The 26,767-nt window shown below is 57.7% G+C and overlaps 2 protein-coding genes across 2 annotated transcripts; one reads left to right on the top strand and one right to left on the bottom strand.

Annotated features, from left to right (window-relative positions):
- The first annotated feature begins 1,981 nt into the window (after positions 1 to 1,981).
- Positions 1,982 to 7,662, top strand: Tmem119 (transmembrane protein 119). The gene is made up of 2 exons (XM_069994801.1): positions 1,982 to 2,208; positions 5,881 to 7,662. The coding sequence occupies exon 2, from the start codon at positions 5,900 to 5,902 to the stop codon at positions 6,713 to 6,715; it is 816 nt and encodes a 271-aa protein (XP_069850902.1). The 5' UTR covers positions 1,982 to 2,208; positions 5,881 to 5,899; the 3' UTR covers positions 6,716 to 7,662.
- Positions 7,663 to 20,704: 13,042 nt separating this feature from the next.
- Iscu (iron-sulfur cluster assembly enzyme) lies at positions 20,705 to 26,012 on the bottom strand. The gene is made up of 5 exons (XM_069994656.1): positions 25,860 to 26,012; positions 23,801 to 23,914; positions 22,917 to 23,027; positions 21,816 to 21,894; positions 20,705 to 21,210 (listed from the first exon to the last, which is right to left on the bottom strand). Exons 1-5 carry the CDS (start codon positions 25,971 to 25,973, stop codon positions 21,128 to 21,130), a joined length of 501 nt encoding a protein of 166 aa, XP_069850757.1. The 5' UTR covers positions 25,974 to 26,012; the 3' UTR covers positions 20,705 to 21,127.
- Positions 26,013 to 26,767: the final 755 nt, after the last annotated feature.

The following is a 26,767-nucleotide window of genomic DNA, read 5'->3' as shown; positions in this document are numbered from 1 at the left end:
GCCGGTCCTGGGCCTTGAACTCCGGGCCTAAGCACCATCCCTGAGCTTTTGTGCTCAAGTGTTTGGGCACCCCCACTTAAACGACAGCGCCACTTCCAGCTCTTCGTTGGTTCATTGGAGATAAAGAGTCTCAGGGACTTTCCTGCCCAGGCTGGCTTCAAACCAGGATCCCTAGATCTCAGCCTCCCGAGTAGCTGGGATTACAGGCGTGAGCTGTCATGCCCGGTGACAATATTCCCGAAGAGCTGCCTTAAGGGTGCCATGCTACCATCTACCTCAGGGACTTTGCACCTGTTGTTTTCATGCTGAAAACCCTTCTGTCTCCTCGGCATCCTAAATTGCCCCTCATCTGTTGCCTCCTGGAGGACCCTGTGGGGGCTGGGGCCATAGGAACCCCCCCCCCCGCCCCCATGACTCCTCTCAGTCTCTGTCGGTCTGTGTGCAATGAGGGACCCAGTCTTGTGATAATTTGCTCACTGCAGCTCCCAGTCCACATTCGCTCCTCTCTGCCTCCCAGGGTCTGCTAGCTGCACAGATAGAAATTAAGGGCTCAGAGACCCCATGCTGGTGGCCCACGCCTGTAATCCTAACTACTCAGGAGGCTCAGACCAGAGGATGATGGTTCAAAGCCAGCCCAGGCAGGAAAGTCTAAGAGACTCTTATCTTCAGTGAACTACCAAAAAGGTGGACGTGGTGTGTGTGGCTCAAGTGGTAGAGTGCTAGCCTTGAGCAAAGGCCAGGCCCCAAGTTCAAGCCTCAGCACCAACACACGCATGCACACACACACACAGACGCACACACACATACACACATATGCAAAAGCACTGGAAATATTCAAGGCATTGCTGGGTTGAAGCCTGAGATCATGCAAGGGGACACAGAGCTGAAGTCCATACTTTGTAGGGCCTGAGAGAGGGCAGCAATTGGGGCAGACACCCTCATTGGTACTAGAGTCTGGTTAGGGTGCACAGCCTCTTTGGATTTGTGATCATGACTGAGATTTGCTGTTATATTTTCCGATGTGTGTGTGTGTGTGTGTGTGTGTGTGTGTGTGTGTGTGTGTGTGCACGTGCATGCTACTGTAGGTCTGTAGGTGTGTGTGTGTGTGTGTGTGGCCTTTGTGCATGTGTGTCCATGTATGTATGCGTGCATCATTCTGGTGGGTCCTTTTTATTTTCTCAACTCAGAGCCTTGTGCTCGCTCAACTTGCTTGCGTGGCTGGTGCTCTACCGCTTGAGCCACGCCTCCAGCCTGGCCTTTGGCTGGTTGCAGATTTTCTGCCTGGGCTGGCTTCATGCCACAGTGCTCAGGGTCTCAGCTCTGGGGATTAGGCCCTCCAGCTCTCCTCATCGCTGGTTCAGTCACAGACGCCCTGAGCCGCTGCGGGAGGAAGCAAACGGGGCAGACATGAAAGCATGCATGCGGGGCGCCACGGGGGCCCTCGGGCCCAGGGCCTGCAGTAGCAGCTCACCTGAGGACCCGGATGAGGGCCTCCCCTCCCCGTCTGTGATGTGGGTCTATAACTCCCATCACGTTCAGATCGAAGTACCCAGAATGTCAGAGCCAGGGCAGCTCAGCCAGCTTCCCTCTCATCCTTAGGAACGGGGAAACTGAGGCCTGGAGAGGCGAAGGGCCTGGATCAGAGCAGGTGTCCGTGCTTCACTCCTTGCCTCAGGCTTCCACTTTACATCCAGGCCGCACCCCCCCCCCAGCTCCATTCTGCACCCCCCAGCTCCATTCTGCACCCCAGCCTGGAAAACCTGAGTCACAGCTGAAACCCCAAAGAGGAATTTCCCTTCTCACACTTCCAGGGGCCTGGAATGTCTCCTTTGGAGCCTGGTGGGGGGTGTGGTGGGCCCCCGGCTTGCATGCCTCTGTCTGTCTGTCTGTCTGTCTGCGCCTGCCCTGGGGACTTGAGGTCAGGGGAGGAAGCCCTAGTCCTTCCCCAGAGACCGGCTGGAGTGGAGGGGGCTGGGATGGTGTGTGGCCCCGCCAGCTCCGCCCTCCTCCTGTCCCCACCCCAAAACCCCTTAATGAAATCAAGCTGGCCCCCGCAGCCCAGTGGGGCGGAGGAGGAGACGAGGCTGAGGCGGAGGTGGAGGCCGAGGCGGGCGCCAGGCAGAGCAGCGGGCAGGGCGGGCGCCTCGTGCAGGGCTGCCGGGCTGCAGGGCGCCCAGGGCCCGGGGGCGGCACGGGCCGCGGGAAGCGGTGAGTCCCCAGGCCCCAGCCGGGCCGGGCTGCGTGCACTGGTGGAGGGGATCCACGTGGCCGGTGGCCAGTGAACCATGGGGAGCCCCCTGGTGTGGGGGGGCCCTGAGAGGGGGCTGAGGGGCGCAGGTAGGGGTGTGAGGAGGGCTGGTGGACCGCACTGTCCCAGGCCGCCTGGCTTTATGCAGGTTGTGGGGCGTGGGGCTCCTGTGCTGTGTGTCAGTGCTGGGAGCCGGGACGGGGGTGGGGGACGGTTTGGGGGCGATGACTTGGTGGGATCTTAGTTGTGTGTCGGGATTGTGGGGAACTATTGCTGTGCCTGGCTTGTGCACCCCTGTACTGACGGCTGTGTGTGTGTGTGTGTGTGTGTGTGTGTGTGCATGCCTGTGGCTTTGGGCCCTCAGCATCTCCCCTCCCGCTCTCCCCTCACAGGGGTCCCCCCCCCCCCGTCCCCCCGTGCCTGGCCCCAGCCTGGTGCGCTCCAGCCCCCTCCCCCCAGCCCACTAATTGAAGCCAGCTTTCCGTGGGTCACCCCTCCCCCTCCCGCCACCGTCTCTGGGTGGGGATGGGGCAGCTGTTCTGGCCCCTCGATCTCAAGTCTTGGGGGGGGGTACCCAGGCCTTGGCAGATTTGTGACCCCAAGTAGGGTCATCTCATGCTAAAAGAGCCGCCGCAGAGGGAGAAGGCCTCGGAGTGGGGGGGGTCCCCTGGCTGAGCCCCACCACTGGCCGGCCACCGCAGGCACTGCAGCCCGAGGTTTGAGTCCCGGTGCAAGCAGGACCCGGAGCCCAGCTCCTCCATGAGAAGGGCGGGGGGGGGGGGGGCTGGACTTGTGCGGGCCACGCTGTCACCGCTGCAGAAGAGAAGCCAAGGCTCAGAGAGGGCTGAGGGCCTGTCCAGAGCCACACAGCCACCTCCCGCGAGGCCTGGCGGGATCCACGCCGGACGGTGCCTTCCTACGGGCTGCCATCTTCCTCAGGGGAGCAGGAGGGGCTGGGGGACTCTCAGAATTGGGGTATCAACCTCTAAGAGCTAGAGTGTCTCCACGTAAGTCCTTTCTCTGGTACATTGGTGCTGTGTGTGTGTGTGTGTGTGTGTGTGTGTGTAACTTTGTTCTTACATTCTGTCATGGCTGGAGGTAAGGGTACAAAGTTGGTCTTCTCCTGGGGGTGAGGAGGCCTGAGGAAATGCGCGCTCATTGCACAGTTATGGGGGGCTGGGGGGAGCCGGCTAGTCCTGGAGCTTTCTGTTCCTGAACGCCACCTTTCCTGGGTGAGCACTTTCCCAGTGTCCCCTCACGAGGTCTTAACAGCGTGAAGTGGCCACCCCCTACTACGGCCCATGGCAGATGGGGAAACTGAGGCCTCGAAGAGTCAGAATGAGCCGTGGTGGAGCCGGGAGGCCAGCCCCTTTGCTCACACCCATGAGGCTGCCCGGCCGCCATGTTTGGCCCAGTGGTGGCCCAGACCTTCGATAGAGTTGAGTCCCCTGTCTTGATCTGAGGAGGAGGTGGTGGGGTGGGGAAGGAGGAGGGAGGGAAGGCCTGCAGGTCGCAGACCCCAGCCCAGGAGTGGGGAGCCCCTCACTGAACACCTCCTCTCCTCGTTCCACTGAGATGGGGAGGGGGAAGGAGACACGGGATCCACGAAGCCCCCCGTCCTCGCACCTCCTCACGGCCCCCGCGTGCGTCTGCGCCATCCGCCATCAGAGCAAGTTCGGCCAAACGCCCCTTCACCAGGGCCAGCCCTGTGTCTCAGGCCGACTGCCGCACGGCCCGGCCTGCTGCAGACAGACAGGAAATACTCAAAGAATTCAGAGCAACCAAGTGGCTGGCACAAGTACGGTGTGGCGGTCATTTGCAGGCGAAGGCCCCAGGTCACCTAGAACTGGTCCTGTTACTTCACCTCCTTCTCTCCTCTTCTCTCTCTTCTTCTCTTCTCTTCTCTTCTCTTTTCTCTTCTTCTCTCTCATTCTCTTCCCTCCCTCCCCCTTCCTTTCCTTCCTTCCTTCCTTCCTTCCTTCCTTCCTTCCTTCCTTCCTTCCTTCCTTCCTTCCTTCCTTCCGTCTTTCTGTCTTTCTTCCTTTCTTGTTGATTGTAGGGCTTGAACTCAGGTCCTAAGCACTGTCCCTGAGCTCTTTCACTCAAGGCTAGTGCTCTACCACTTTGAGCCACAGTGCCACTAGTGTTGGATAATTGGAGATAAAATTCTCACAGGGACTTTCCTGCCCAGGTTGGCAAGGAACCACAATCCTCAGATCTCAGCCTCCTGAGTAGCTAGGATTGCAGGTGTGAGCCACCAGCGCCCCTCCTCTCCCCGCCCCCTCTGTCTCTCTTTCTGTCTCTCTTTCTCTGTCTCTCTTTCTGTCTCTCTTTCTGTCTCTCTCTCTCTCTCTCTCTCTCTCTCTCTCTCTCTCTCTCTCTCTCTCTCTCTCTCTCTCTCTCTCTCTCTCTCTCTCTCCTCAGATCTCAGCCTCCCGAGTAGCTAGGATGACTGGTGTGAGCCACCCGCTCCGGGTTTACTCCCTCACCTCCTGAGCCCCCAGACAATGCGGCCTGTCCCGAAGCAGGGCCCGAGGCCGAGGCTGGGCAGGTGGCCCGGTCAAGGCCCTGGGAGCTTGCTGTTTGGCCTTGCTTCTGCTCTGTGTCTCCATTTTCCCATTTGAGCTTCGAAGCCAGGACCTAAGAGAGGGCTGGGAAGCGCCCGTGAGCCAGAGCTTCGGGCCGGCCAGCTTCAGGGCCCCGGGCCTCCCGCTGGCCCCAGCCGCCCACTCTCCTGCAAAGGGACAGCTAGAGCTTTAATCCCACACTGGGCCATGCCCTTGGGCCCTGTGCAGTTGTTTATCAGCTGGGCTCTCTGGGGGTCCCAGCCCATCAGGGCAGCTCCTACTTTGCCTTGGACATGAGGGGGCCTCCCAGGGCCCCCCCTCAGCCTTGCTTGGGGCCTCAGGGCCAGGTATGGTCAGCCATGGGGGTGGGGGGAACTCTAGCTTCCACGCTTCCTGCAGGGCTCAGAGATGTAGGACCTTTCTGACCCTCCCAGCCTCCGTTTACCCACCTGGAGAATGGGGTAATGTAGTATCTCCTTACTAAGATGTTTAAAGGATTCAGTGAGAAATCCTTGGTTAAAACAAAACAAAACAAACCCAGCCGGGCACCGGTGTGTCACGCCTGTCATCCTAGCTACTCAGGAGGCTGAGATCTGAGGATCGCAGTTCAAAGCCAGCCCAGGCAGGAAAGTCTGTGAGACTCCTATCTCCAATAAACCGAGAGCTAGCCTTGAGCTGAAGAGCTCAGAGACCGCGTCCAGGCCCAGAGTTCAAGCCCCATGACTAACTAAACCAAACCAAACAACCCCCCCCCCCCATGCATCAGGACATGCCAAACGGTGAAAGTGTGCCTGTGCTTGACTGATTCAGGCCACCTGCAATGATTGAGCACCTACTGTATACCAGACTTCCCACAGAGCCCCACGTCTGAGGAGATGTTCTTGGAGCGCCATTGCTCAGGACTCCGAGGGAGGCGGGGATCAGGGGCATCCTCTGTATGAATAAATGAGACCCGCTGTGCTGTGGGGGTTCAACCGCAGAAGGGAAGACACTTCTGGGGTATAATCTGTTCCTGGGGGGCCATGTTTCTGGGTCCTGACTTCTCCCTCCCTCGTCTCCCTGCAGGTTCTGGCGGGGGGTCATCATGGTCTCCGGCCTCCTCCTCGCTCTGCTGCTGCTCCTGAGCCCAGGCCCTGCGGCCCCCCGCTCCGAGTCCCTGCCTGCGGCCTTCCTGGAGGACTCGGGAGGCAGCGGGGAGGCCGAGGGCTCGTCGGCCTCCTCCCCCAGCCTCCTGCCCCCGGGGACCCCAGCCCTGGGCCCCACACCGTCCGTGGGACCGCAGCCCACGCCCCGGGGGGGCCCGGCCCCCCCCACTAGCCTCCTGGAGGGGCTCGTGGATTTCTTCCGCCAGTACGCCATGCTCATCGCTGTGGTGGGCTCCCTGGCCTTCCTGCTCATGTTCATTGTCTGCGCCGCCGTCATCACTCGCCAGAAGCACAAGGCCACGGCCTACTACCCGTCCTCCTTCCCCAAGAAGAAGTACGTGGACCAGAGTGACCGCGCCGGGGGTCCCCGAGCCTTCAGCGAGGTCCCCGACAGAGCTCCCGACAGCCGGCCCGACGAGGGCTTCGATTCCTCCCTGCAGCTCCAGGCTGACATCCTGGCCGCCACCCAGAACCTCAAATCACCTGCCAGAGCTGCCCCTGCCAGCGGGGAGGGCGCCAGGCTGGTGAGGGGCAGCACCCAGGGCAGCCAGGAGGAGGCCCAGGAAGCCCCAGGCCCCAGGACCTCCAGGGAGAAACCAGAAGTCCCAGAGGAGATGCGCTCAGCGGAGGGAGCTGTGGCAGCCAGCGAGGGCCATGAGGCTCCAGAAACCTCCTTCGCAGCCCAGGAAGCCCAGGGACCAGCGGGTCCCCCTGAAGGCCCATGTGCCTGCAGTACTGTCTCCCCCAGCGTCTAAGAGGTTCTGGAGCTGCTGGCCGTGACCGTGAGGACCTTCTCCTTCCCCTGCCCCGGCTGTGCTCACCTCCTCCAGCAAAAGGCCTCCAACTCCAGCCATTCCTGACACCCCTCCTTAGCCCTCTTTGGGGGCCCTGTCCTCCAGCTGGCAGAGCTGCCAGACTCTGCTGCACCCCAGGAATCTTCCCCAGATGTCAGCAGCTTGGAATGCCCCTGGGGGGTCTCAGGTCCTGCCCCCTGCCCCCCCCGCCAGTGCTCATGGGGGGTTGGGGTGTCCCCAGGAGACCCCACAGCGTCCGCCACACGGATGGGTGGCAGAGCAAATGGACGGCTGGGAGCTTTGGCTTTGGGAACCCAAAGGGACCCCCCCTCTGTGTCTCCCCAACCTGCAGCATCTTCCTGTGGCTCAGAAGGTTCTGGGAGGTGGCAGCAAAGACCATGATTTAGGGCCTTCCTGAGGGGTTCCCACGTGGGCCACCCCTTCCTCCTGACCTCCCTCCACAGCTTCACCCTGAGAGACCCCTCCATCCTGAGAAACCCGCACCCCAGCCCCCCAACACCACCTTAAGGGCTTCTGTTGGGTCGGGTTTAAACGAATGCTTTCCCAAATTGTTTTTCTTTTCTTTTCTTTTTCACAGCTACAAAGTCAAAGCCCATAACTCCCTCTTTGAAAAACATTGCTCCCCATTTTCCTGAAGCCGCCTCTTCCTAGCTGTCCAGCTGCTCTGGGGCTGGGGTGCAGAGGTTCAGGGCTGTTTCTTCTCCCACTACAGTTATTGGGGTGCACGCATGAATTGATCCTTTCTTATTGACTGCCTCCCCCCACCCCCGCAAGCAGGCTGGAAGCTGAGTGGGGGCCGCACTTAGTCCCCCCTCCATTCTGGTCTCTGGCCTGCAGCCTGCAGGGCTGAGGCGGGGGGGGGGGGGGGAGGGAAGCGGGCAGCATCCTCTACTCACAACGACGTGGCCCGAAGGCCACACTGCTCTTTGACAGGGAGCCTGGCCTCCGTCCTCTCTGGGGTGTCTCTGAGGAACCCCCTCCCAGCCCCCCCCCACCCTTCACACAGATCCCACAGGGGCAGAGATGTAACACGCCAGCATAATAAAATCAGAATCTGGCTTGGGTGGCGCTGGTTTTCTGGGGGGCGGGGATGAGGCTGCAGTGGGGGGGGGGCTGGTGGGGAGAGTTCTTGGGGGAGGGACCCATCAAAAGTTCTTAAACAGATCCAGGCCCTGGTGGTGTGTGTGTGTGTGTGTGTGTGTGTGTGTGTGTGTGTGTGTGTGTGTGTGTGTGTGTGTGTGTGTGTGGCCTGGGCTGGACTTTGGGCAGCGGCCTCCTCTGTCTCGGCCTCCTTGCCCTCCGGGCAGCCTCCTTCTTGCCTTTGATGATTTTCTGCGGAGGCCCCTCCCCTCTCCCGGACCTCGTCCTGGGTCCTGGTGGCCAGCTGGGATCCAGATGTGCGGCTGGAGCCTGTGTGAGGTCCCCAGGGTGGTGGGGGGGGTGGGGCTGGAGGCTGCCCCCTCCCCAGCCCTCACCCGCCTCCGACGACCTCACCTCAGCCAGAGGGGGCCCGGGTTGGGTTTCATCACACACAACGGCCTCTGTCTGCCTCTCGCAGTGGGGAGGACGGCCCTGCCTTCTCCGCTCAGCCCGGCTCCTGTGGAGAACCTCCGGAAGAGGCCGAGCGGAATGCCAGGATGCTGTGTGGCTCTGGCAACATCAACCAATCAGCCCGTGTCTCCGGGACTCAGACACTGACAGGCTGGAAATGCATCCTCACAACTCCCCGCCTCCCGTCTGTGACAAACCCAGGACACTAGATTGCTGGGGGTCAGCAGCCCTGCCGGGCATCAGGAGGGCGAGGCATGTGCCATAGCCCTGGCCTGGGTCCCCCGAGGCTGGTGGGGACTGGACTTAGGAGGTGGCCTGAGCTGAGCTCCGGGGTCAGAACCGACATTGGTATCATCTCTGAGCTTTTCTAGCTGCTGTTCCTTCTGCCTATGATACCCTTCCACCCTCCCTTCTCCCAGTGCCAGGCTAACTTTCCCTCAGCTTCTGCCCTGGATGCCTTGTCATCTAGCCCCCCCCCCCCGTTCCTTTCCCATCAGCCCAGGTTTGCCCCTTCCGTGTCCCCCGGACTTAGTGCCAGCCAATACTTGACAACATGAACCTATTGCCAACCCTAGGAGTGAGTCTGTCATTTCTGTCCCAGAAAAGGAAACTGAGGCCAGAAAGGGGCAGCTGGGAACCTGTCATTGGCTTCTGTATTCTCTGATGGGGCTCTACTTCTTTAAGGAATAAGGGGACAGGTAGATGGTGGAAGGCGGTTGGTTAGAGGGATGGGTGGATGGGTGAATAGATGGGTGGATGGATAGAAGGATGGATGGATGAGTGGGTGGGTGGATGGATGAGTGGGTATGTAGGTGGGTGAATGGATAGATGGGTAGATAGGCTGATGGATGGATGGGTGGGTGGTGAGTGGGTGGTGGGTAGGTGGATGGATGGACGGCTGGCTGGGTAGATGACTGGATGGATGGATAGTTGGATAGATGGATGGATGGATGAGTGGGTCGGTAGATTGATGGGTGAGCCTGTGGGTGGTTGGATGGATGGGTGGATGGATAGGTTGATGGATGGATGGATGGGTGGGTGGGTGGGTGGATGAGTGGGTGGGTGGTGAGTGGGTGGTGGGTAGGTGGATGGATGAGTGTGTGTGTGGGTGGGTGGATGGATGAGTGGGTGGGTGGGTGGGTGGTAGGTAGGTGGATGGATGAGTGTGTGTGTGGGTGGGTGGATGGATGAGTGGGTGGGTGGGTGGGTGGTAGGTAGGTGGATGGATGAGTGTGTGTGTGGGTGGGTGGATGGATGAGTGGGTGGGTGGGTGGGTGGTAGGTAGGTGGATGGATGAGTGTGTGTGTGTGTGTGTGTGTGTGTGTGTGTGGATGGATGGGTGGGTGGATGGATAGATGGGTGTGTGTGTGTGGATGGATGGATAGATGGGTAGATGGATGGGTGGATGGATGAGTGGGTGGGTGGGTGGGTGGTAGGTAGGTGGATGGATGGGTGTGTGTGTGGGTGGATGGATGGATGGGTAGATGGATGGAGGGAGGGATGGGTGGGTGGGGGTGGTGTGTAGGTGGGTGGTGGGCAGGTGGATGGATGGGTGGGTGGTAGGTATGTGGATGAATGGATGTCGGTGGGTGGATGGGTTGGTGGATGTGTGTGTGTGTGTGTGTGTGTGTGTGTGTGTGTGTATGGATGGATGGATGGAGGGGTGGGTGAGTGGGGGTGGTGTGTAGGTGGGTGGTGGGTATGTCTGTGTGGGTGGGTGGGTGGGTGGGTGGATGGGTGGGTGGGTGGATAGATGGGTGGGTGGATGGGTGGGTGGGTGGGTGGGTGGATGGATGGAGGGGTGGGTGGGTGGATGGGTGGGTGGATGGGTGGATGTGTGGGTGGGTGGGTGGGTGGATGGGTGGGTGGATGGATGGGTGGGTGGTAGGTAGGTGGATGAATGGATGTCGGTGGGTGGATGGGTTGGTGGATGTGTGTGTGTGTGTGTGTGTGTGTGTGTGTGTGTGGGTGGGTGGATGGATGGATGGATGGAGGGGTGGGTGGGTGGGTGGATGGATGGGTGGGTGGTGGGTGGATGGATGGATGGATGGATGGAGGGGTGAGGGGTGGATGGATGGATGGATGGATGGATGGGTGGGTGGTGGGTGGATGGATGGATGATGGATGGGTGGATGGATGGGTGGGTGGTGGGTGGATGGATGGATAGATGTTGTGTGGGTGGGTGGGTGGATGGGTGGGTGGGTGGATGGATGGATAGATGTCTGTGTGGGTGGGTGGGTGGTGGTTGGGTGGATGGATGGATAGATGGATGGGTGGGTGGATGGGTGGGTGGGTGGGTGGGTGGTGGGGGGTGGGTGGTGGGTGGTGGGTGGATGCATGCCAGGCAGGGACAGCAGGGCTCTGCTTCAGCTTTCCTCTGGCTGCTTAGAAATAGCAGGAGGATTTGGCGCTGGCTCCGGGAGAGCGGAGGGTCCTTGGCAGCTGCTCCCCGTCCCCGGGGCGGCCCAGGGCTTGAAGCAGCAGCTGCAGAGTGGAAAATAGCGCAGCTCCTAAGTCTGCGTCTGCTGGGGTGGTGAGGCCAGCGGCAGCTGCCATGTGCCCCGCCCCCTGGGGTCCCCTGGGTCCTGGGGAGCCAGACTCAATGCAGGGGCTGAGGCGGAGGAGGGCCTGGGGGTGCACAGGAGTGCGGACTGGAGGCAGCTGAAGGTGTGGGGGAGAAGGCGGGACACGGGAGGGAGCCCCAGCAGGCTCTGAGTGGGAACCCCGTGGGCATAAGTGCCGGGCAGTGCAGTGCACCAGGCAGGCCTGCTCAGCCCTCCAGCTGTGTGACCTTGGATAAGTGGCGTCACCTCTCTGGGCTTGCTTGGGCTTCCTGGTCTGTGAAGGGCGCACAGCGTGGCTCAGACGGGCACTCAGTGAACTGAGCGGTGATCGCCACGCGTGGCTCTCAGCCCCAGGGCAAAGGGAAATTTCCGTGCGTAAACATTGGGTTCTTCCAGAGGCCATGTTTAGAGACTCCACCGGATCAGCGATCCGAGAGTCATCACAGTGATTCGTGCAGGAAAGAAGGTTCTGGAAATGCTGGGCAAGTCAGAGGAGTGACCGCAGCCGCAGCCAGCCCGAACGTCCCGGGACCCCTGGGTGGGGTGAAAGGTTGAGCGAGGGGAGAAGAGAGACCAGCTTATGTCACCCCTCCCCCGTGGGGTCAGAGGTCACGGCCCAGCTGTCCCTGATGTTCCCTCCCCCAGCCAGGGAGCCGATGCGTGTGTGTGTGTGTGTGTGTGTGTGTGTGTGTGTGTAGGAGCTGCCTGGGCCCCTGGGGGGGGGGGAGGGGCAGGTGCCAGGGCTGGGAGCTTGTCACTCCTGTCAAGGCTGGTTCTTTTCATTTTCTTTCTTCTTTTTGTCGGTCTGGGGCTTGAACTCTGGGCCTGGGCGCTGTCCCTCAGCTCTTCCACTTGAGCCACAGCGCCACTTCAGGTTTTCTGGTGGTTAATTGGAGATAAGAGTCTCACGGACTTTCCTGCCCAGGTTGGCTTTGAACTGCGATCCTCAGATCTCAGCCTCCTGAGTAGCTGGGATGACAGGCGTGAGCCACGGGCCCCTGGTTTCCATTGCTTCCTGAGCCTGGAGCCCAGGGCGGGGCGGGCATGGTACCAAGCACTTGCTTTGCACTGCCCCTCCCCCCGCCCCCCAGAAAGCTGAGAGAAAGCTGCTGCTGCCCAGGGGAAGATGAAGAGCTCAGAGAGGTCAGGACTGGCCTAGGGTCACACAGCTAGGCAATGTCTGAGCTGAGCTTTGAAGCTTCGGGGGGCCTTGGCTTCTAACTATTGTTCGGCACCAGCTGTAGCAAGGGATGAATGAATGACACATCAGGGTACGGGGCCAGGGCCAACGCGTCCAGACTTCTGCAGGGCCCGCAGATCAGCGGCTGGCCCCCCGGAGCCCATGTGCCCTGCAGGGCGGAAGGGTCCGGAAGATGCTTTGACCACAATCCGCCTCCCATCCGCGTCAGGGCCTTCCTGTCTGCTCACAATCAGCACCCGCCGCCGGTGCCCGCCTGGCCCTGGCGGGAAGCCTGCAGACCAACACCTCACACAAGCAGCAGCCGATTACCCGTCCTGAGCAAGGGCCAGCTTGGAGTGGGCGCCCTGGGTGGCAGTAAGTGACCAGGCTGTGTTTGCGACACCAGTGGCCTGGGCCTGGACCCCGATGCCCCGATGTGGGGCGAGCTGAGAGCCCATGGGGTCCAGAGGCCGGGCCCACCACCCCAGGGCGAAAACAATCTCTGTCTCTCTCTGTCTCTGTCTCTCTCGCTCTGTCTGTCTGTCTGTCTCTCTTTGAGGAGGGGGATTGAGACAGGGCCCCACTATGTAGTCCAGGCTGTCCTTAAATTCAACTCAAGAGCCTCCTAACTCCATTTCACAAGTGCTGGGACTACAGGTGTGTGCCACAACTCCTGTCTTGGCGGCGGGGGGGGGGGTAGGGTCTTTTACAATGGGGAAGTGGTAGGGGAGGTGTCTGGGATGCATGGAAGGAGGAAGAGGAGGCCAGGAAGGCTGTCTCCCCAGCCCTTCTTGTGCAAGAGCTGCATTTATATTTAGGAGGAAACGGTAGCCTGGTCCCTAGCCAGCCCTCCCGCCGCAGGCGTTAGCGACCATGACTGCTGCCTGCAATCCAGCCCAACCTCAGGTTTCCCTGTGTCTGAGATGGAGCTGGGACGGGGGCAATCAAGTTGCCCAGATAGTCCCCCTCTCTCATCTCTAGCATGCTCAGGAAGTCCCCTCTTTTATCTAACCTATATCAAGCAGGCTGCATCAAAGACCAGTTTTCGCCTAGCCTGCGCACATCCACTTCTGATAGAACCACTGGGCTTGCCACGTTAGCAATCGTCATTTTCTTTTGGATGGCACTTTGAGTTTGAACGGAGAGTGTGGCACATGATACTGCAGGTGCTTTACCACTTGATCCACACCACCCCAGCCCTTTTCACTTTGGTTATTATGATTATGTTTTGAATAAAGTCTCACCCTTAATCCCAGGTTGGCCTGTGCTAAGATCCACCTATTCATGCTTCTCCCTCAGCTGAGATGTCAGGCATGAACCACTACACTTGGCTTATTGGTTGAGATAGAGTCCCATGAAGTAAGCTGGCCTTCGATCACCATCATCGTCTTGTTCTCAGCCTCTGGAGCAGCTAGTATTATAGGCATGAGCCACGGCACACAGCCAGGCAAGACTCTTGAATTCTTCCCATGACCTCTTCCAAGATAAGGACATTTTTCCCCCGGTCAGGATCTGAGCATGCAGTGTGTGGTTTTGAGCAGCCTAGAGTGGAAGACAAATGTCTGCCTTCAGGGGCTCCCATGGCACACCTAGCAAAGTTGTAAATGTCCTTGTCCTTTGACCTGGAAATGCTTCTGGAGCCTGCCAGCAGAAGGTCCTGGGAGGGGGTGTGTGTGTGCTGGTGGGGCTGTGGTACGTGTTCCAGGGTGCTGGTGGCTGCATCCACAGTCACCCCTGGTTTAACAACCACCGCTCAGGTGCCAGCTCAGACCCCGCCTCCCTGGGCAGGGGGAGGGGGCCCCGATGACAGAGCTGGGGGCCGTGTCCCCATGAGTGTCCATGTGTGTGTGTGCAGCTTTGGCTGGCAGGGCAGAAGGCGCTCGCAGTCTCCGCCCTGGAGCTCCCAGTCCATCCTGTGTCCTCACCTCCCTGCAGGGGCTCCCCAGGGGAAGGCCTGGTGCTGCTATGGCCCAGCTCCCTGGGGATGCCGGGCCGGTCCCTTCTGGAGTCTCTCTAGTGTGGAGCATGGCGTCGACATGAGTCTGGTTTAAGCATGGCATCCTTGGTGCTGGCTAACTCTTGTGGGAGCCTCACACAGAGGCTTGTGGGTGAAGAGCTGTGTTTGGGGAATGGGATGGTGGAGCATGGGTTATATAGAGTCTCTGTAGTTCTTCATTCAAGTTCCAGATGGGGAAATGCCGTCTGAAGGTGTGCAGAAAGCTCATGAGCAAGCAAACAGCTCTCCAGCCCGACCACCTGACGTTTTGACCCTCATTCAAGGATTAACTGCAGTGGCTGGGAGTGGTGGGGTATGTCTGTAATCCCAGCACACAGGAGGCTGAAGCCAAGAGGCCCGTCCATTTGAGGCCAGCCTGGGCTACATGCACAGACCTTGGCTCAAAATACCAAGGTGAAGGATGTAACGCTGCGGTGGAGCCTTGTCTAGCATGTGTAAGGCTCCAACCCTGTAACAAAGAAGACAAGGTGGACGCCCCGTGGGGGGTTGTCTCCTCCTTCCCTTTCTGTTGTTCACATCCCACATTTTGGGAGGGTGTTAGTGCGATGGTGACCATGTCCAATTCAGTGCGGAGGGGGGGGGATGGTGGATGTGGTGATGGGGGGTGGCAGTGGCTGTGAAAAGCAGGGAGGAGATGGAGGAGGAGGACCAGGAGGAGATGATGGAGGAAGAGAAGGGGGAGATGGAGAAGAAGGACGAGGAGGAGGAGGAGGAGGAGGAGAGGTGATGGAGAAGAAGATGATGGAAAAGTAGGAGGAGATGATGGAGGAGGGGAAGGTGGAGGAGGAGGAAACAGTTGATGGAGCAGAAGATGATGGAGGGGAAGGAGAAGGTGATGATGGAGAAGGTGGAGGAGGAGGAAAAAGAGATCATGGAGGAGAAGGAGATGATGGAAGAGATGACAGATGAGAAGGAGGAGGAGATGGAGGAAACGGAGGGAGAAATGATGATGGAGGAGGAGACAATGGGAGAGATGATGGAGGAGACAGAGGAAGAGATGATGATGGAGGGAAGGAGAAGGAGATGATGGAAGAGATGACAGATGAGAAAGGGGAGGAGATGAAGGAGGAAACAGGGAGAGATGATGGAGGAGACAGGAAGAGATGATGATGGAGGAGAAGATGGGAGAGATGATGGAGGAGACAGAGGAAAAGATGATGGAAGAGAAGGAGGAGGAGGAGGATATGATGGAGAAGGAAATGGAGGAGGAGGAGGTGAAGATGATGATGGAGAAGGAAAAGGATATGATGGAGGAGGAGGTGATAATGTGGGAGGAAGAGGTGGAGGTGATGGTGATGGAGGAGGAGGAGACGATGGTGGCCGAGGTGAAGGTCATGAGGTTGGGGGTGAAGGTCAGAGGTCTTCCTAGTGGGTTAGCGGTGAGCACCTTTTCTTTGACCCCCGTGGAAGGGGAATGCCATTGCAGCATCCGAGTCTTTAGTCGTAGAGTGCTGAGTTTTGGGCCACCATAGCCAGTGACCATTACCTAGCTTTCTTTCCCTCACTGTGGGATGCTGGATTCAAACCCCCTCCGGCAGGGAGTCCCCTGCCTCCCTGCTTCCTCCCTTCTTCTTCCTCTCTCCCCTCCTCCCCTTCCCTCCCCAACTTTCTCCCCTCCCTGTGTCCTCTCCCCCCTCAGGTGCCCACACTGCCTGGTGCAGGGCTGGGGCTGGTGCAGGGCTGGGGCTGGTGCAGGGCTGGGGCTGGGGCTGGGCTGGTGCAGGGCTGGGGCTGGTGCAGGGCTGGGGCTGGTGCAGGGCTGGGGCTGGGGCTGGGCTGGGGCTGGTGCAGGGCTGGTGCAGGGCTGGGGCTGGTGCAGGGCTGGGGCTGGTGCAGGGCTGGTGCAGGGCTGGGGCTGGGGCTGGGCTGGTGCAGGGCTGGGGCTGGGCTGGGGCTGGGGCTGGGCTGGGCGGAGGCGGCCCTGGAGCTCAGCCTCGCTCTGTGCTGTGTCAGCACTTTTTGCCAGCCTGCCTTCTGCTGCTGTTTCCGGTCCCAGTCCCCGGGGGAGACCCCGCTCTCCCCCTCCCCCCCCCCAAGTTGTTCCAGACAGAGCCGGAGACATTCTGAGGTTGGGTTAGAGTGCTGGTGGCAGGCGGGTGGGCAGGAGGGGCTCTCCAAGCCTTGTATTCCTTCCCAGGACAGGGGAGGGGGAGGCGTGTGTCTGGGGGAGCTTTCGGGGTGAGGGAGAAGGGCCAGGCTGCTGGGATGAATCATGGGCTGGCCCGGCTGGCTATTGGCTGAAAGGAGAAGTTGTTCAAGTCTGTGGAATCTTTTTGTTTGAGCTGGGAGGGAAAACGCTGCCTGGGCTCCAGTTTCTCATTTTGCAGACATGGCGAGGGATAAAGGGAAGCAGGGAGTTAGGGTGGAGCACTTGCTGCCTGGTTTGCCCAGGGCTCTGACTGTGGATGGGGGTCACTGGGGAGAAGGAACAGGGAGCGGGGAGAACAAGGCCCTGCCTAGCTATCTAGGCTTCTGAGACTTACGGGGATACCTCTGGCGTCCTCGCTCCCTGAACAACACAGCGTGGATGCAGAGGCCTCCCCTTACCATGGTGGCCAGGGAGCCCATCTGGGAGATGACGTTTATAAGACACCCAGCCGGAGGGGAGGAAGCCCTCCTGAGTTCTGGGGAAAGAGGGCTCTGGGCAAGGGCAAATGTCCTGAGGCAGAATGAGCTGGGTGAGTTTGAGGGATAGGAGAGGCTCCAGGAGGCCAGAGGGGAGGGGAGCTGTTGCTTGGTGTAAGTCTGGGGTTGAACTCCCAACGTCTCCTCGGCTCCGTGGAGAGAGATTATTTGGTGAGTGTCTCATACTTAGCTGGCTGGGCACTTTCTCCATTTAGTCCCATAAACAACCTCTCTTGAGTGGTCAGATGGAGAGAACAAAATGAGAGCCCATGTGTGTTCCTGGTGACTCCATGGTGGCACAGGCCGCTCTTCCAGCCAGGAGGCCCTCAGCTCAGCTGGAACAGAAAAGGACTTTCCTCTCTAACTAGTAGATTGTCCTCTCTTGAAAACAGTGGGGGAGATTCAGACCCTGGGGGAGGGAGATCAGCACCCCTGGGATGTGATGAGGATGGTCCCCTAGGGGCCCTGCTCTTGTGGGAAAGTGAGCAGGGGCTCCAGGGCCAGGGCCGGCGGGGTGAGGTGCTTCCCTCACGCCCTTTGCCCTCAGCAGCAAGCCCAGTGGATGCCTGGGACTCCAGGGGCTGAATCATGGGTGAGACCACCAGCCTCAGCTTCTCATTGGTGGAGAGCACTGACCTCAGCTCCTCATTGGTGGAGAGCATCACCCTCAACTCCTCGTTGGTGGAGAGTACCAGCCTCAGCTCCTCATTGGTGGAGAGCATCACCCTCAGCTCTTCATTGGTGGGGAGCACCAGCCTCAGCTCCTCATTGGTGGAGAGCAGTTTCCTTAGCTCCTCTGTGTGTGAGACAGAGTGAAAAGATGAGGTCCCAGCCCTAACACGAGCTGAGTTGTAGAGACTCCATGGGAAAGAGGTCCCAGCAAAACAGCAGAACGACAAGCTGAGCACTTTCTACCAAGTGGACCCAGGCTCTTACCGGGCTCCACTACTGTCCTTTCCCCTCTACCCAATCCTGCTTCCACAATCCCCTTCCATGGGCCTTGTGGGTCCCAGGATCCCGCTCAAGAGAATGCTGATGATGGTGTTAAGATGGTGATGGTGGTGATGGTGATGGTAGTGTTGATGGTGGTGGTGAGCGTGTTGATAACTGCCATTTACTGGACACTTACCACATCCTTGGCACTTGGCTTTTTTTTTTTCACTTTACAGGTACTATTAACTTTGTTCTCATAAAATTCCTGTGACTTAGGAGCTAGCATTCTGATTTCCAAAGGGGAAACAGATTCAGAGAGGTTAAATATCTGCCAAAATATCTGCCATGTCAGAGCAGGGACTAGAACATGAGCTCCTAGGCTCTCACCCAGAGCTCCCTCATGTCCTCTGTCTCTGCTGCAAGGGGCTGCACAGGGCTGCAGAGATGACGTGTTTCAAACAGGCCTTGCTTCTGAGGCGCCTGGAAATGCTTCCATCCGCGACCCCAGGCTAGCCCAGGCTGTCCTCACGGGAGCCTGCTGCAGCTCTTCTGGGAAGCTGGGTTTCTCCGGAGTGAGGCCTGGTGGCTAGCATGACGAAGGTAGTTTGGTGACCGTGTTTAAGACTGTGCCCCATGGTGAGTCATGGAGCAAGTATGCCTGTGGAGGTGTGCTGACACAAGTCACTGGGGTGTCTCTGGGATGGTGCAGCCGGGCCGTGGGTTTGCCTAGTTGTGGAGGCCTCCGACATTGTTCTGTGACATGTTCCATGCTGAAACTCCCTTGACTGTTGTTCAGTAGCTGTGTAGCCGCCATGGTTTCTGGCAACCGCCAGCATTCAGAGGCCCGGCCTCCCTGCAGGAGGGCTGCAGGACGGCGGCAGGGAGAGCCTGGCGGCTCTGCCTCACACCCCGGAGGATCTGCCACCACCCCTTCCCGCTTGCCTTGACCTGGGACCTGCTTGGCTGGCACATTACCACTTCGAGCCACGCCACCAGCTTTTTTGCTAATTAAAATGAAATCTTGTGGTCTTTTCTGCCCTGCTGGCTTCAAATCATGGTCCTCTGGATCTCTGCCTCCTGAGTGGCTAGGATTATAGGGGTGATGCCTGAGTGACAGAAAACTAAGCACTGAGACAGCTTGTGCACAATATGGCTGCATGTAGGCCTCTAAAGCCATGCACTTTGATGTGATCCTAAATCGAGGCATGACAGCTGGGGAAGGTGAAATGAGAGGGGTGGGGGAGGCGGGCAGAGCCATCTCAGTGGGCGCTCCACCCTAGCTGCATGTGCAGGGCAGTCATTTCATCTCTGTGAACCTGTTTCTTGTCTGTCCATCTCCCTATAAACCACCCACCCCTCTGGGGATGAGGGTCAGATTGAAGGGTCCGTGGTTGGGGTGAGAACCTCCCCCTGTGGGGGAGGGCTCCCCGCCTTCATGACAATGTTCAGGGTGAGGCTGGACTGTGTTCTGTGCCCAGAGCACATGGGAAGGGCAGAAGGGTGGGCTCCTAGCCCACTCTTAGCCCTCAGCTGGAGCCTAGTTTGGAATTTTGTCCACCTCCGAGGGCAGCTGTGAGAAGAGATTATAAATGTCAGGGCCTGGCACAGCACAGGGCTGTGCATGGGCCCCTGACAGCCCATCTGCCCAGAGCCCCCACGGGGGTTCCACATGGAGGTGCCAAGACCCGCCCCCTGGGTGACTGCAAAAATCCTAATTTGAGCTCAGTGAAAGGCACCCGGCCTTTGTATGGCCCGTGGTGGACCTACCCAGAAAAAGTCTAATATGAGTTAAAAGAAAAAACTGCTGCCCTCGCACCAGTGTGCGTGAGGGAGGACTACACTGGGGAATTCAGTCCAACTTTCAGGAACCTTAGGCAGGACAGAAACGTCTTGTTCTCAAATGACAAGGCCAAGTGGGGACTTGCGGTGCTGCCACATGTCACGGGATGGGCCCAGCGTGGAGGCCGGGCCCGTGAATTACAAAGCAGACACCACGCGGGACCATTTGCCATGGGTCCACCCAAGCTTCTAATTTGAGATTCTGAGCTGCCTTGGTCTGTGGTCCCCCACACTGGGGACAGCGGCCTTTGAAGTCTGGTGTTTTTCAACCAGCACTCAGAGCATTAAGGGAAAAAAAAGTATTTTTTAAACAAAGGAGGTATATTTTAGAAGCTTGTGCTTGAACAAAAAAGCCACTGCCAGAACACACAAACATACTTTTGAGGTTCACTATGGTTTTTTCACTGGGAAATGGCCTCCTTTGGTGAGATTTGATGTGGGAGCTTGGAATGCTAGGGACTCTTGCAGGCCGAGTTACTATAGAACACATGGTTGTAGGCCAGAGGCAGCCATCAAGGTTAAGTAACTTCCTTGGGCCAGGCGCTCGTGGCTCATGCCCGTAATCCTAGCTACTCAGGAGGATGAGATCTGAGGATCACAGTTCAAAGCCAGCCTGGGCAGGAAAGTCCCTGAGACTCTTATCTCCAATTAACAACCAGAAAACCAGAAGTGGCACTGTGGCTCAAGTAGAGCGCTAGCCTTGAGCTGAAGAGCTGAGGGTCGGCGCCCAGGCCCAGAGTTCAAGCCCGTGACTGACAAAAACAAAACAAAAACCAAACCACAACAACAAAATTTTCTTGGGCACTGTGTATGTAGCAGGAGAACAGATTGCTTCCTCTTTGTGGCGGCTTGGCTCACCTGCAACTGCACCAAACCCAGGAGGCTCTCTGAAGTTGGGGTAGCACCACCACCCACCCAGACCAAGGCAAAGCCCAGGGCCTGTGCCTCTGCATTCCCCATCCTCTAAGGACTCCTGGTGTTTGGTCCCCAGGTTTGTGGCATCATCTCAGCCAGTGTTTTGGAGATCTCACACACACTGGTGAAATGACAACAAAAACCTTCAGGACTCCAGTGGAGTGCGCAGTGACCTCTGCCTTTCGCCATCGGTGTGAAAATCCTCATGGAAAGCCACGCAGGTCGCCAGGTTCACCTGGGGGAGGGGGGGAGGGTGGGCAGCACTTGGAGGTGAGTGAGGGGGGCAAGAGACAGAAGCCGCCATCTTACATTACATTCTTTTATTATTATATATATGTGTGTGTGTGTGTATATATATATGCAGATCTGTTCTATGTACAACAACTAGTCCTATCAAACAATCAAACGAAGGCATTCTGCTGGTAATCTTCCCTCAAATAGACTGAGGTTAGATTAAATATTTATGCACTTTTCAGGTTATCAAAATTTATGACTCCAGTACTGATTCTAGTTCTGAACCCATATACAGAATTCAAAATATATACTAAGTGCATTAAGGCCATCAGAGTGTGCTGAAAGAAACCATGGGATTCAGAATAATTGAGAGTGACAATGTGAATGGCAGACACTGTGTGCGTCTCAGCTTCCGAGGGCATCTGGGTGAACGCCCATCTGGGTGGGTGTGCAGGGTAGGGTGTGGCTGCCTGACTGGCCGGAGCCCCACCCGCTCACTTCTTCTCTGTCTCTCCTTTGCCTTCCTGTTTCAGTTTGTAATCAGCCAAGGCAGCTTTGATTGCATCTTCTGCCAGCACTGAAAGGAACAGAAGACAGCCTAGGCTTAGATTCTAGGGGTGTGGCCCAGGGAGGTTTCTTGTGAACCTCCTGTTTTATCTTGTTCCACTTGGAGGTACACCTGTGCCAGGACCTAACTTGGCTGGGTGGCTTTGGGGGCACAGGCTGGGGCTGGGGTTCTGGCTAGTTCTGTATCTTGGGATATACTGTCTCTCCTCAACAACAGATGGTCCTGCTTTTCCTGCTGGGACAGGGAAAGGATCTTGAGCAGGAATGGAAGAAAAGCCAGTTCTCGTCAGCTGTGGGGACGTGGAGTCATGTCCTTGCTGGGCTTGTTGCCTCCCCTACTTACCAGCTGTGTGATACAGTGCCTTTACCTGAACACCTGCTCTTCCACCCCCCATGGGGGGGGTCATAGGCCACCGCCAAGCCTCCCAGGGGATATCATCTGGTCAATTGACACACCCCCCTCCCAGCAGGACTCTATGAGTCCCTGGCTTGATACCATGGGGCTTTACCCTGCAGATGGCTATAAAGACTGACTCCCTGGTGATATGGGTTACAAACGCCACATGACTACAAGGACCCTGTGATTTGTGTTACTGGCGGCTCGGGGGCACTCACTGGAGCAGTGCAGTTTCACGGGGGGCAGGCAGAGCTCCTTGGCGATATCCGTGTTTTTGATGGTCAAGGCCTCCTCCACCTGATGGACAGGGGGAAGAGACAGGGAAGAGGAGCCCTTGGGGGAGGCTTTCTCTCTCGAGGGCCAGACTTGGACTCTTGAGAAACTTCAAGAACATCAATAACTTAAAGAATGCCAGGCTTTCTTTTCTATTCTGTTTTGTCAGAGGGACATGCAAGGATCTTTTTCCTGTGTAATTGGTAAAACACTGTCCAACCCCTGAACAAATGAAAATGACCAATCAAAAGCTGCAGCAACACCTAACAAGCTGGTCCATAATTCTGATGTGAGAAACACCATCAACACCTGGGTAAAAAAACCCAAAAACTTTTAAAGGGAAAAGACATAACCCATCTGAGTAGGGAGAAACTAAAATGGATGTTTTAAACAGTATTTTGAAGAAGTCATGGTTACTATTTTTCTTTTGTTGGTTGTGGAGCTTGAACTCAGGGCCTGGGCACTGTCCCTGAGCTCTTTTGCTCAAGGCTCTTCCATTTTTTTTTTTTTTTTGGGTTGGGTCATGGGGCCTGAACTCTAGGCCTGGGCGCTGTCCCTCAGCTCTTCAGCTCAAAGCTAGTGCTCTACCACTTGAGCCACAGCGCCACTTCCAGCTTTTTTCTTTTTGCTTACGTGGGGCTGAGGAATCGAACCCAGGGCCTCACGCATGCAAGGCAAGTGCTCTACCACTGAGCCACCTTCCCAGCCCCAACTCTTCCACTTTGAGCCACAGCACCACTTGTGGTTTTCTGGTGGTTTATTGGAGATAAGAGTCTCACTAACTTTCCTACCTCAGCTGGCTTCGAACTGTGATCCTCAGATCTCAGCCTCCTGAGTAGCTAGGATTACAGGTGTGAACCACCGGTGCCTGGCTCCTATTTTTCTTTTTTGAGAGAAGATCTTGCTGCGGAGCCTGAGTTGGCTTTGAACTTACAGTCCTCCTGCCTCGATCTTTTAGGTTGGTGTTTTTCTCACAAGCCTCTCTGAGAGGCAGTGAGGCTGCCAAGAAGGCCATTTAGCTCCATCACCCTCATGAACAACCTTACCGTCTTCCCTTTCACCCATTCCGTGGCTAAGGAGCTGGAGGCAATTGCAGAACCGCAGCCAAATGTTTTAAACCTGGCATCCACAATCTTGCCGTTTTCATCCACTTGAATCTAGAAGACAGACAAGCGTTAAGGGGAATCTAGAAGAGAGATACACGTTGAGTGGTTGTTCCTGGGGCTGCCTCCTGGAAGCCAGGAGCCTGGCACGCATGTGGGCACACCCATATGAGTTCTAGGCTGGCTGTTCCCACTATAAAGTACGCATTCAATTCTGCTGCTTTCTCTAAAGAGCTCAGTGATGAGAAATGAAACCTAGAACCACAGAGGTAAGATCAGCTGGAAAATAACATGGCCCCTCCCCACCCCCTGTTTTGATTGTGGCCCTGTTGCTGTTTGGGTGAATTCTGAGGAGGTCTCCTCACAGCTGCTGGGGCAAACTGCGAGAGCCTGCAAGCAAGGGCTCCGGTGAGTTCTTTTCTCTTGGGCACCAAACTGCACTTCTGCCCTATTTCTATTGTCCAGAGTAGGTATAAGGACCTCCTCTGGTGAGCTGCCCACATACCATAAAGGAGACTGTGCATATACAGTTCTGGCTTACACAAAGCACTCTTCTCTACCTTCAATCACTTCGAGTCTGAGAGAGGTCCTGTTTTATCTTGTTCCATTTGGAGAGTTCCTTTGAAGGAGGAATTGAAACTGGGAAGCCAGCACAGAGCTGGGCCTTGGTACTGAGGCTAGTATCTAACACTGACTCATTCCACTTCAGGGGAACAGAGCTGGGAGATGGAGTGAAATGCTTTACGTGCAAGACCATTAGGAAGCACTGGGTGGGAGAGGGACCACTGTTACCACCACTGAAGATAAAACAGATGAATGGGCTGCACCTGTAATTTCATGACGTCTCCACATGCCGGAGCACCCACCAAGCCTGTGCCGACATTTTTAGATGTCTTGTCCAGGGAGCCCACATTTCTAGGGTTTTCATAATGATCCACAACCTGAAACCACGGGGTGAAGAGAATTCATGATTACCGCTCTGGCTTTCCTTGAAGTCAACACCCTGCACTTGGCAGGGCAGGGAGGCCTACACTCATGGCAGAGAACCGTGGTGACCCCTAACTCTTTCTGGACTCCTCCAACTACTTCAGAGACTGGAGGCGCTTCTTGAGATCAGGGCCAAAACAAATCCTCAAACCATCAGGGAAAGCCTGTCTCGGTTCAGAGCTGTCAACCAGAAACAATTACTTGACTTTAAAAAAAAACACCCACCTCACCAGATTTGGCTCCAACACCATTTGTGTTATTTCCAGATCAAATCCATTCTCAGAAAAGAATGATTATCTAAAGAATCCCATGAGTCAGTATGTCCCAGGAACAGAAGGCTTTCTTAGAAGCTTCAAGGTGACTGTTACAAAACAAGCAATTCTAGGCAATCAGTCTCTGAAAATAAACAGCACCACTGCTGCATTGCAGCGCCCCCTGGTGTTCAAAGCCTGGAAGTCCAGGTTCCCTTGGCGTTGTCAGGTCAACAACAGCCAGCACTGAATAAACACCATGAAAACAGACACAGGCAAGGCTCTAATAACCCTGGGGTTTGCCCATCTATCAGAAGTGAGCTTCCCTCTCCCCAGCTGACCACAGATCAGCCTCTCTTAGGCACTTACAATATGCATCTGTAGTTGTTGTTTTTTTGCCAGTCCTGGGGTTTGAGCTCAGAGCCTGGGCACTGTCCCTGAGCTTCTTTTGCTCAAGGCTGGCACGCTACCACTTGAGCCACTTCCAACTTTTCTGTGTATGTGGTACGGAGGAATAGAACCCAGGGCTTCATGCATGCTAGGCAAGCGCTCCACCACTAAGCCACCTTCCCAACCCTGTAGTTTTTACTAATAGCTGATTCATTTCATTTTTAACTGTTGCCCAAGTGGATTTCCCCATCTATTGACTTTAACGGCCCCGGTAGGCAAGGGGCCACAAACTACCTATCTATCACTCTTGTGTCCCCGTCCCCGTCCCCGTCCCCCTCCCCCCCCCCTCCCCCCCCCCCCCCCCCCCCGCAAACGAGAGGAAAACCCAAACTTTATGCTTGTTGTTTGTGTGTCTGAATCCTCTCGGGGGCTCTGCGCTCCTAAAACTATCACATTGCCACAAAGGGCTTCCAGAAGGGGCTAAAAGAGTGTGACGGGCACCGCGCCTTATCTCTTGGCAGGGGACAGACAGCTGGACTCAATTTTCACACGGAGGTCCGGGATAGGCCTGGGGGGGGCGGTGGTGGCCGTGGCTGAACCCCGCTTTCACAGGGGGTGGGGTGGGGAACAGGCCCAGGAGCAGCCGTGGCTGAACCCCGCTTTCTCACGGGGGGGTGGGGAACAGGCCCAGGAGCGGCCGGGGCTGAACCCCGCTTTCACAGGGGGGGTGGGGAACAGGCCCAGGAGCGGCCGTGGCTGAACCCCGCTTTCACAGGGGGTGGGGAACAGGCCCAGGAGCGGCCGTGGCTGAACCCCGCTTTCTCACGGGGGGGTGGGGAACAGGCCCAGGAGCGGCCGTGGCTGAACCCCGCTTTCACAGGGGGGGTGGGGAACAGGCCCAGGAGCGGCCGTGGCTGAACCCCGCTTTCACGGGGGGGGGGAGAGGGAGACAGGCCTGGGGAGGCGGCGCGGCCGGGCCCGGCTCACTTCGCCGGGCCGCGGGGCGATGGTGGCGGCGAAGGTCGCCGGACTCGGGGTGACAAGTGTCACGGGACCTCCCCCCTGGTGGCCAGCGGGTCCCGAGTCAGCACCACCGGGCGGCGGACAGCGGCAGGGCCGGCGGCGCTCGCCGCCCCCGTCTGCGGCCGCCGTTATCCGGGCGCCGGGTAGCGGGGGAGCCGGCCGCCTCTCCCGGCCCAGGGGCCCGCCCGGAGTCTGGCCGCCTCAGCGTCCCGCGCACCCCCTGGCCTGCCCGTACCTTCTTGTGATACAGCCGGGCCGGAGCGGATAGCTCTCGGGTCGGCAGGCGCGGACTGCGGAGCAGCAGCGCGGACGCCGCCCGCCGCAGCCGGCCCGCTCCCGCCGCCGCCATCTTGCCGGCCTGCACCTGCGTCGTCAGTTTCGAGCGACCTCGTCGGGAGGGGCGGACCGGCGAGGCTCTCTGACGTCACCGGAGCGCTGCGCCTGCGCACTCTGGCTTCAGGACTGTGTGCCTTCGGGTCCGGCCTTGACCACGCCCCCACGCCGAGCGGGAAAGTCTTCACAGGGCCGGGAGGGTTTGTCCTGGGCGTTGGGTCCTGCCTGGGAGCCGCAGGACCCGGGTTCGCGTCCGCTAGGCCTGAAATGCTTTGGGTCGCGGCGCCGGGGCCGCCTCTCATGACTGTTTTGCAGTGGTGGAAGCTGGAGTTCAGAGCGGTTTGGTAACTTGTCCAAGGCGTCACCTTGTGACCAGAATTTAGCTGGTCTTGGGTAGACCTGGTGCTGGCTGCCGACCTCAGGGGGAGGAGGTCGGACCCGGCGAGGTTCGAGCAAACACGGCCCCCGCCGACCTCCCGGGACCCGCGGGAAGCAAAGCGGACACAAGCCTGCTGCCGAGGGAGGCAGGCGGGAAGCCGCCAAAACAGTAGCCGAGAAAGCGAACGCCATGCTTCTCGTTGTATCAATGATTTGGTTTGCATGCCCTGGTTTTAAACACGTCTGGAGTCATTCTTAAATAGAACGTGCGCGTCAACGCACGACGTTACGAATTTCTAAGGCAAGGCTTACTTCTTATAATTATGGACAATATTCGCTCTGGAATATGGTCCCATAAAACCGGGAAAATTGCGTGCACCGAACGTCTAGGTAGTAACTGCAGAGGCAGCCGATCGGGAAGCAGCTTCGTCT

The sequence above is a fragment of the Dipodomys merriami genome, unplaced genomic scaffold (assembly GCF_024711535.1).
Source record: "Dipodomys merriami isolate MVZ:Mamm:240054 unplaced genomic scaffold, mDipMer1.0.p SCAF_45, whole genome shotgun sequence".
NCBI lineage: Eukaryota > Metazoa > Chordata > Mammalia > Rodentia > Heteromyidae > Dipodomys > Dipodomys merriami.
Note: the sequence above shows the minus strand (reverse complement) of the source record. Positions and strands in the feature narration are given on the sequence as shown.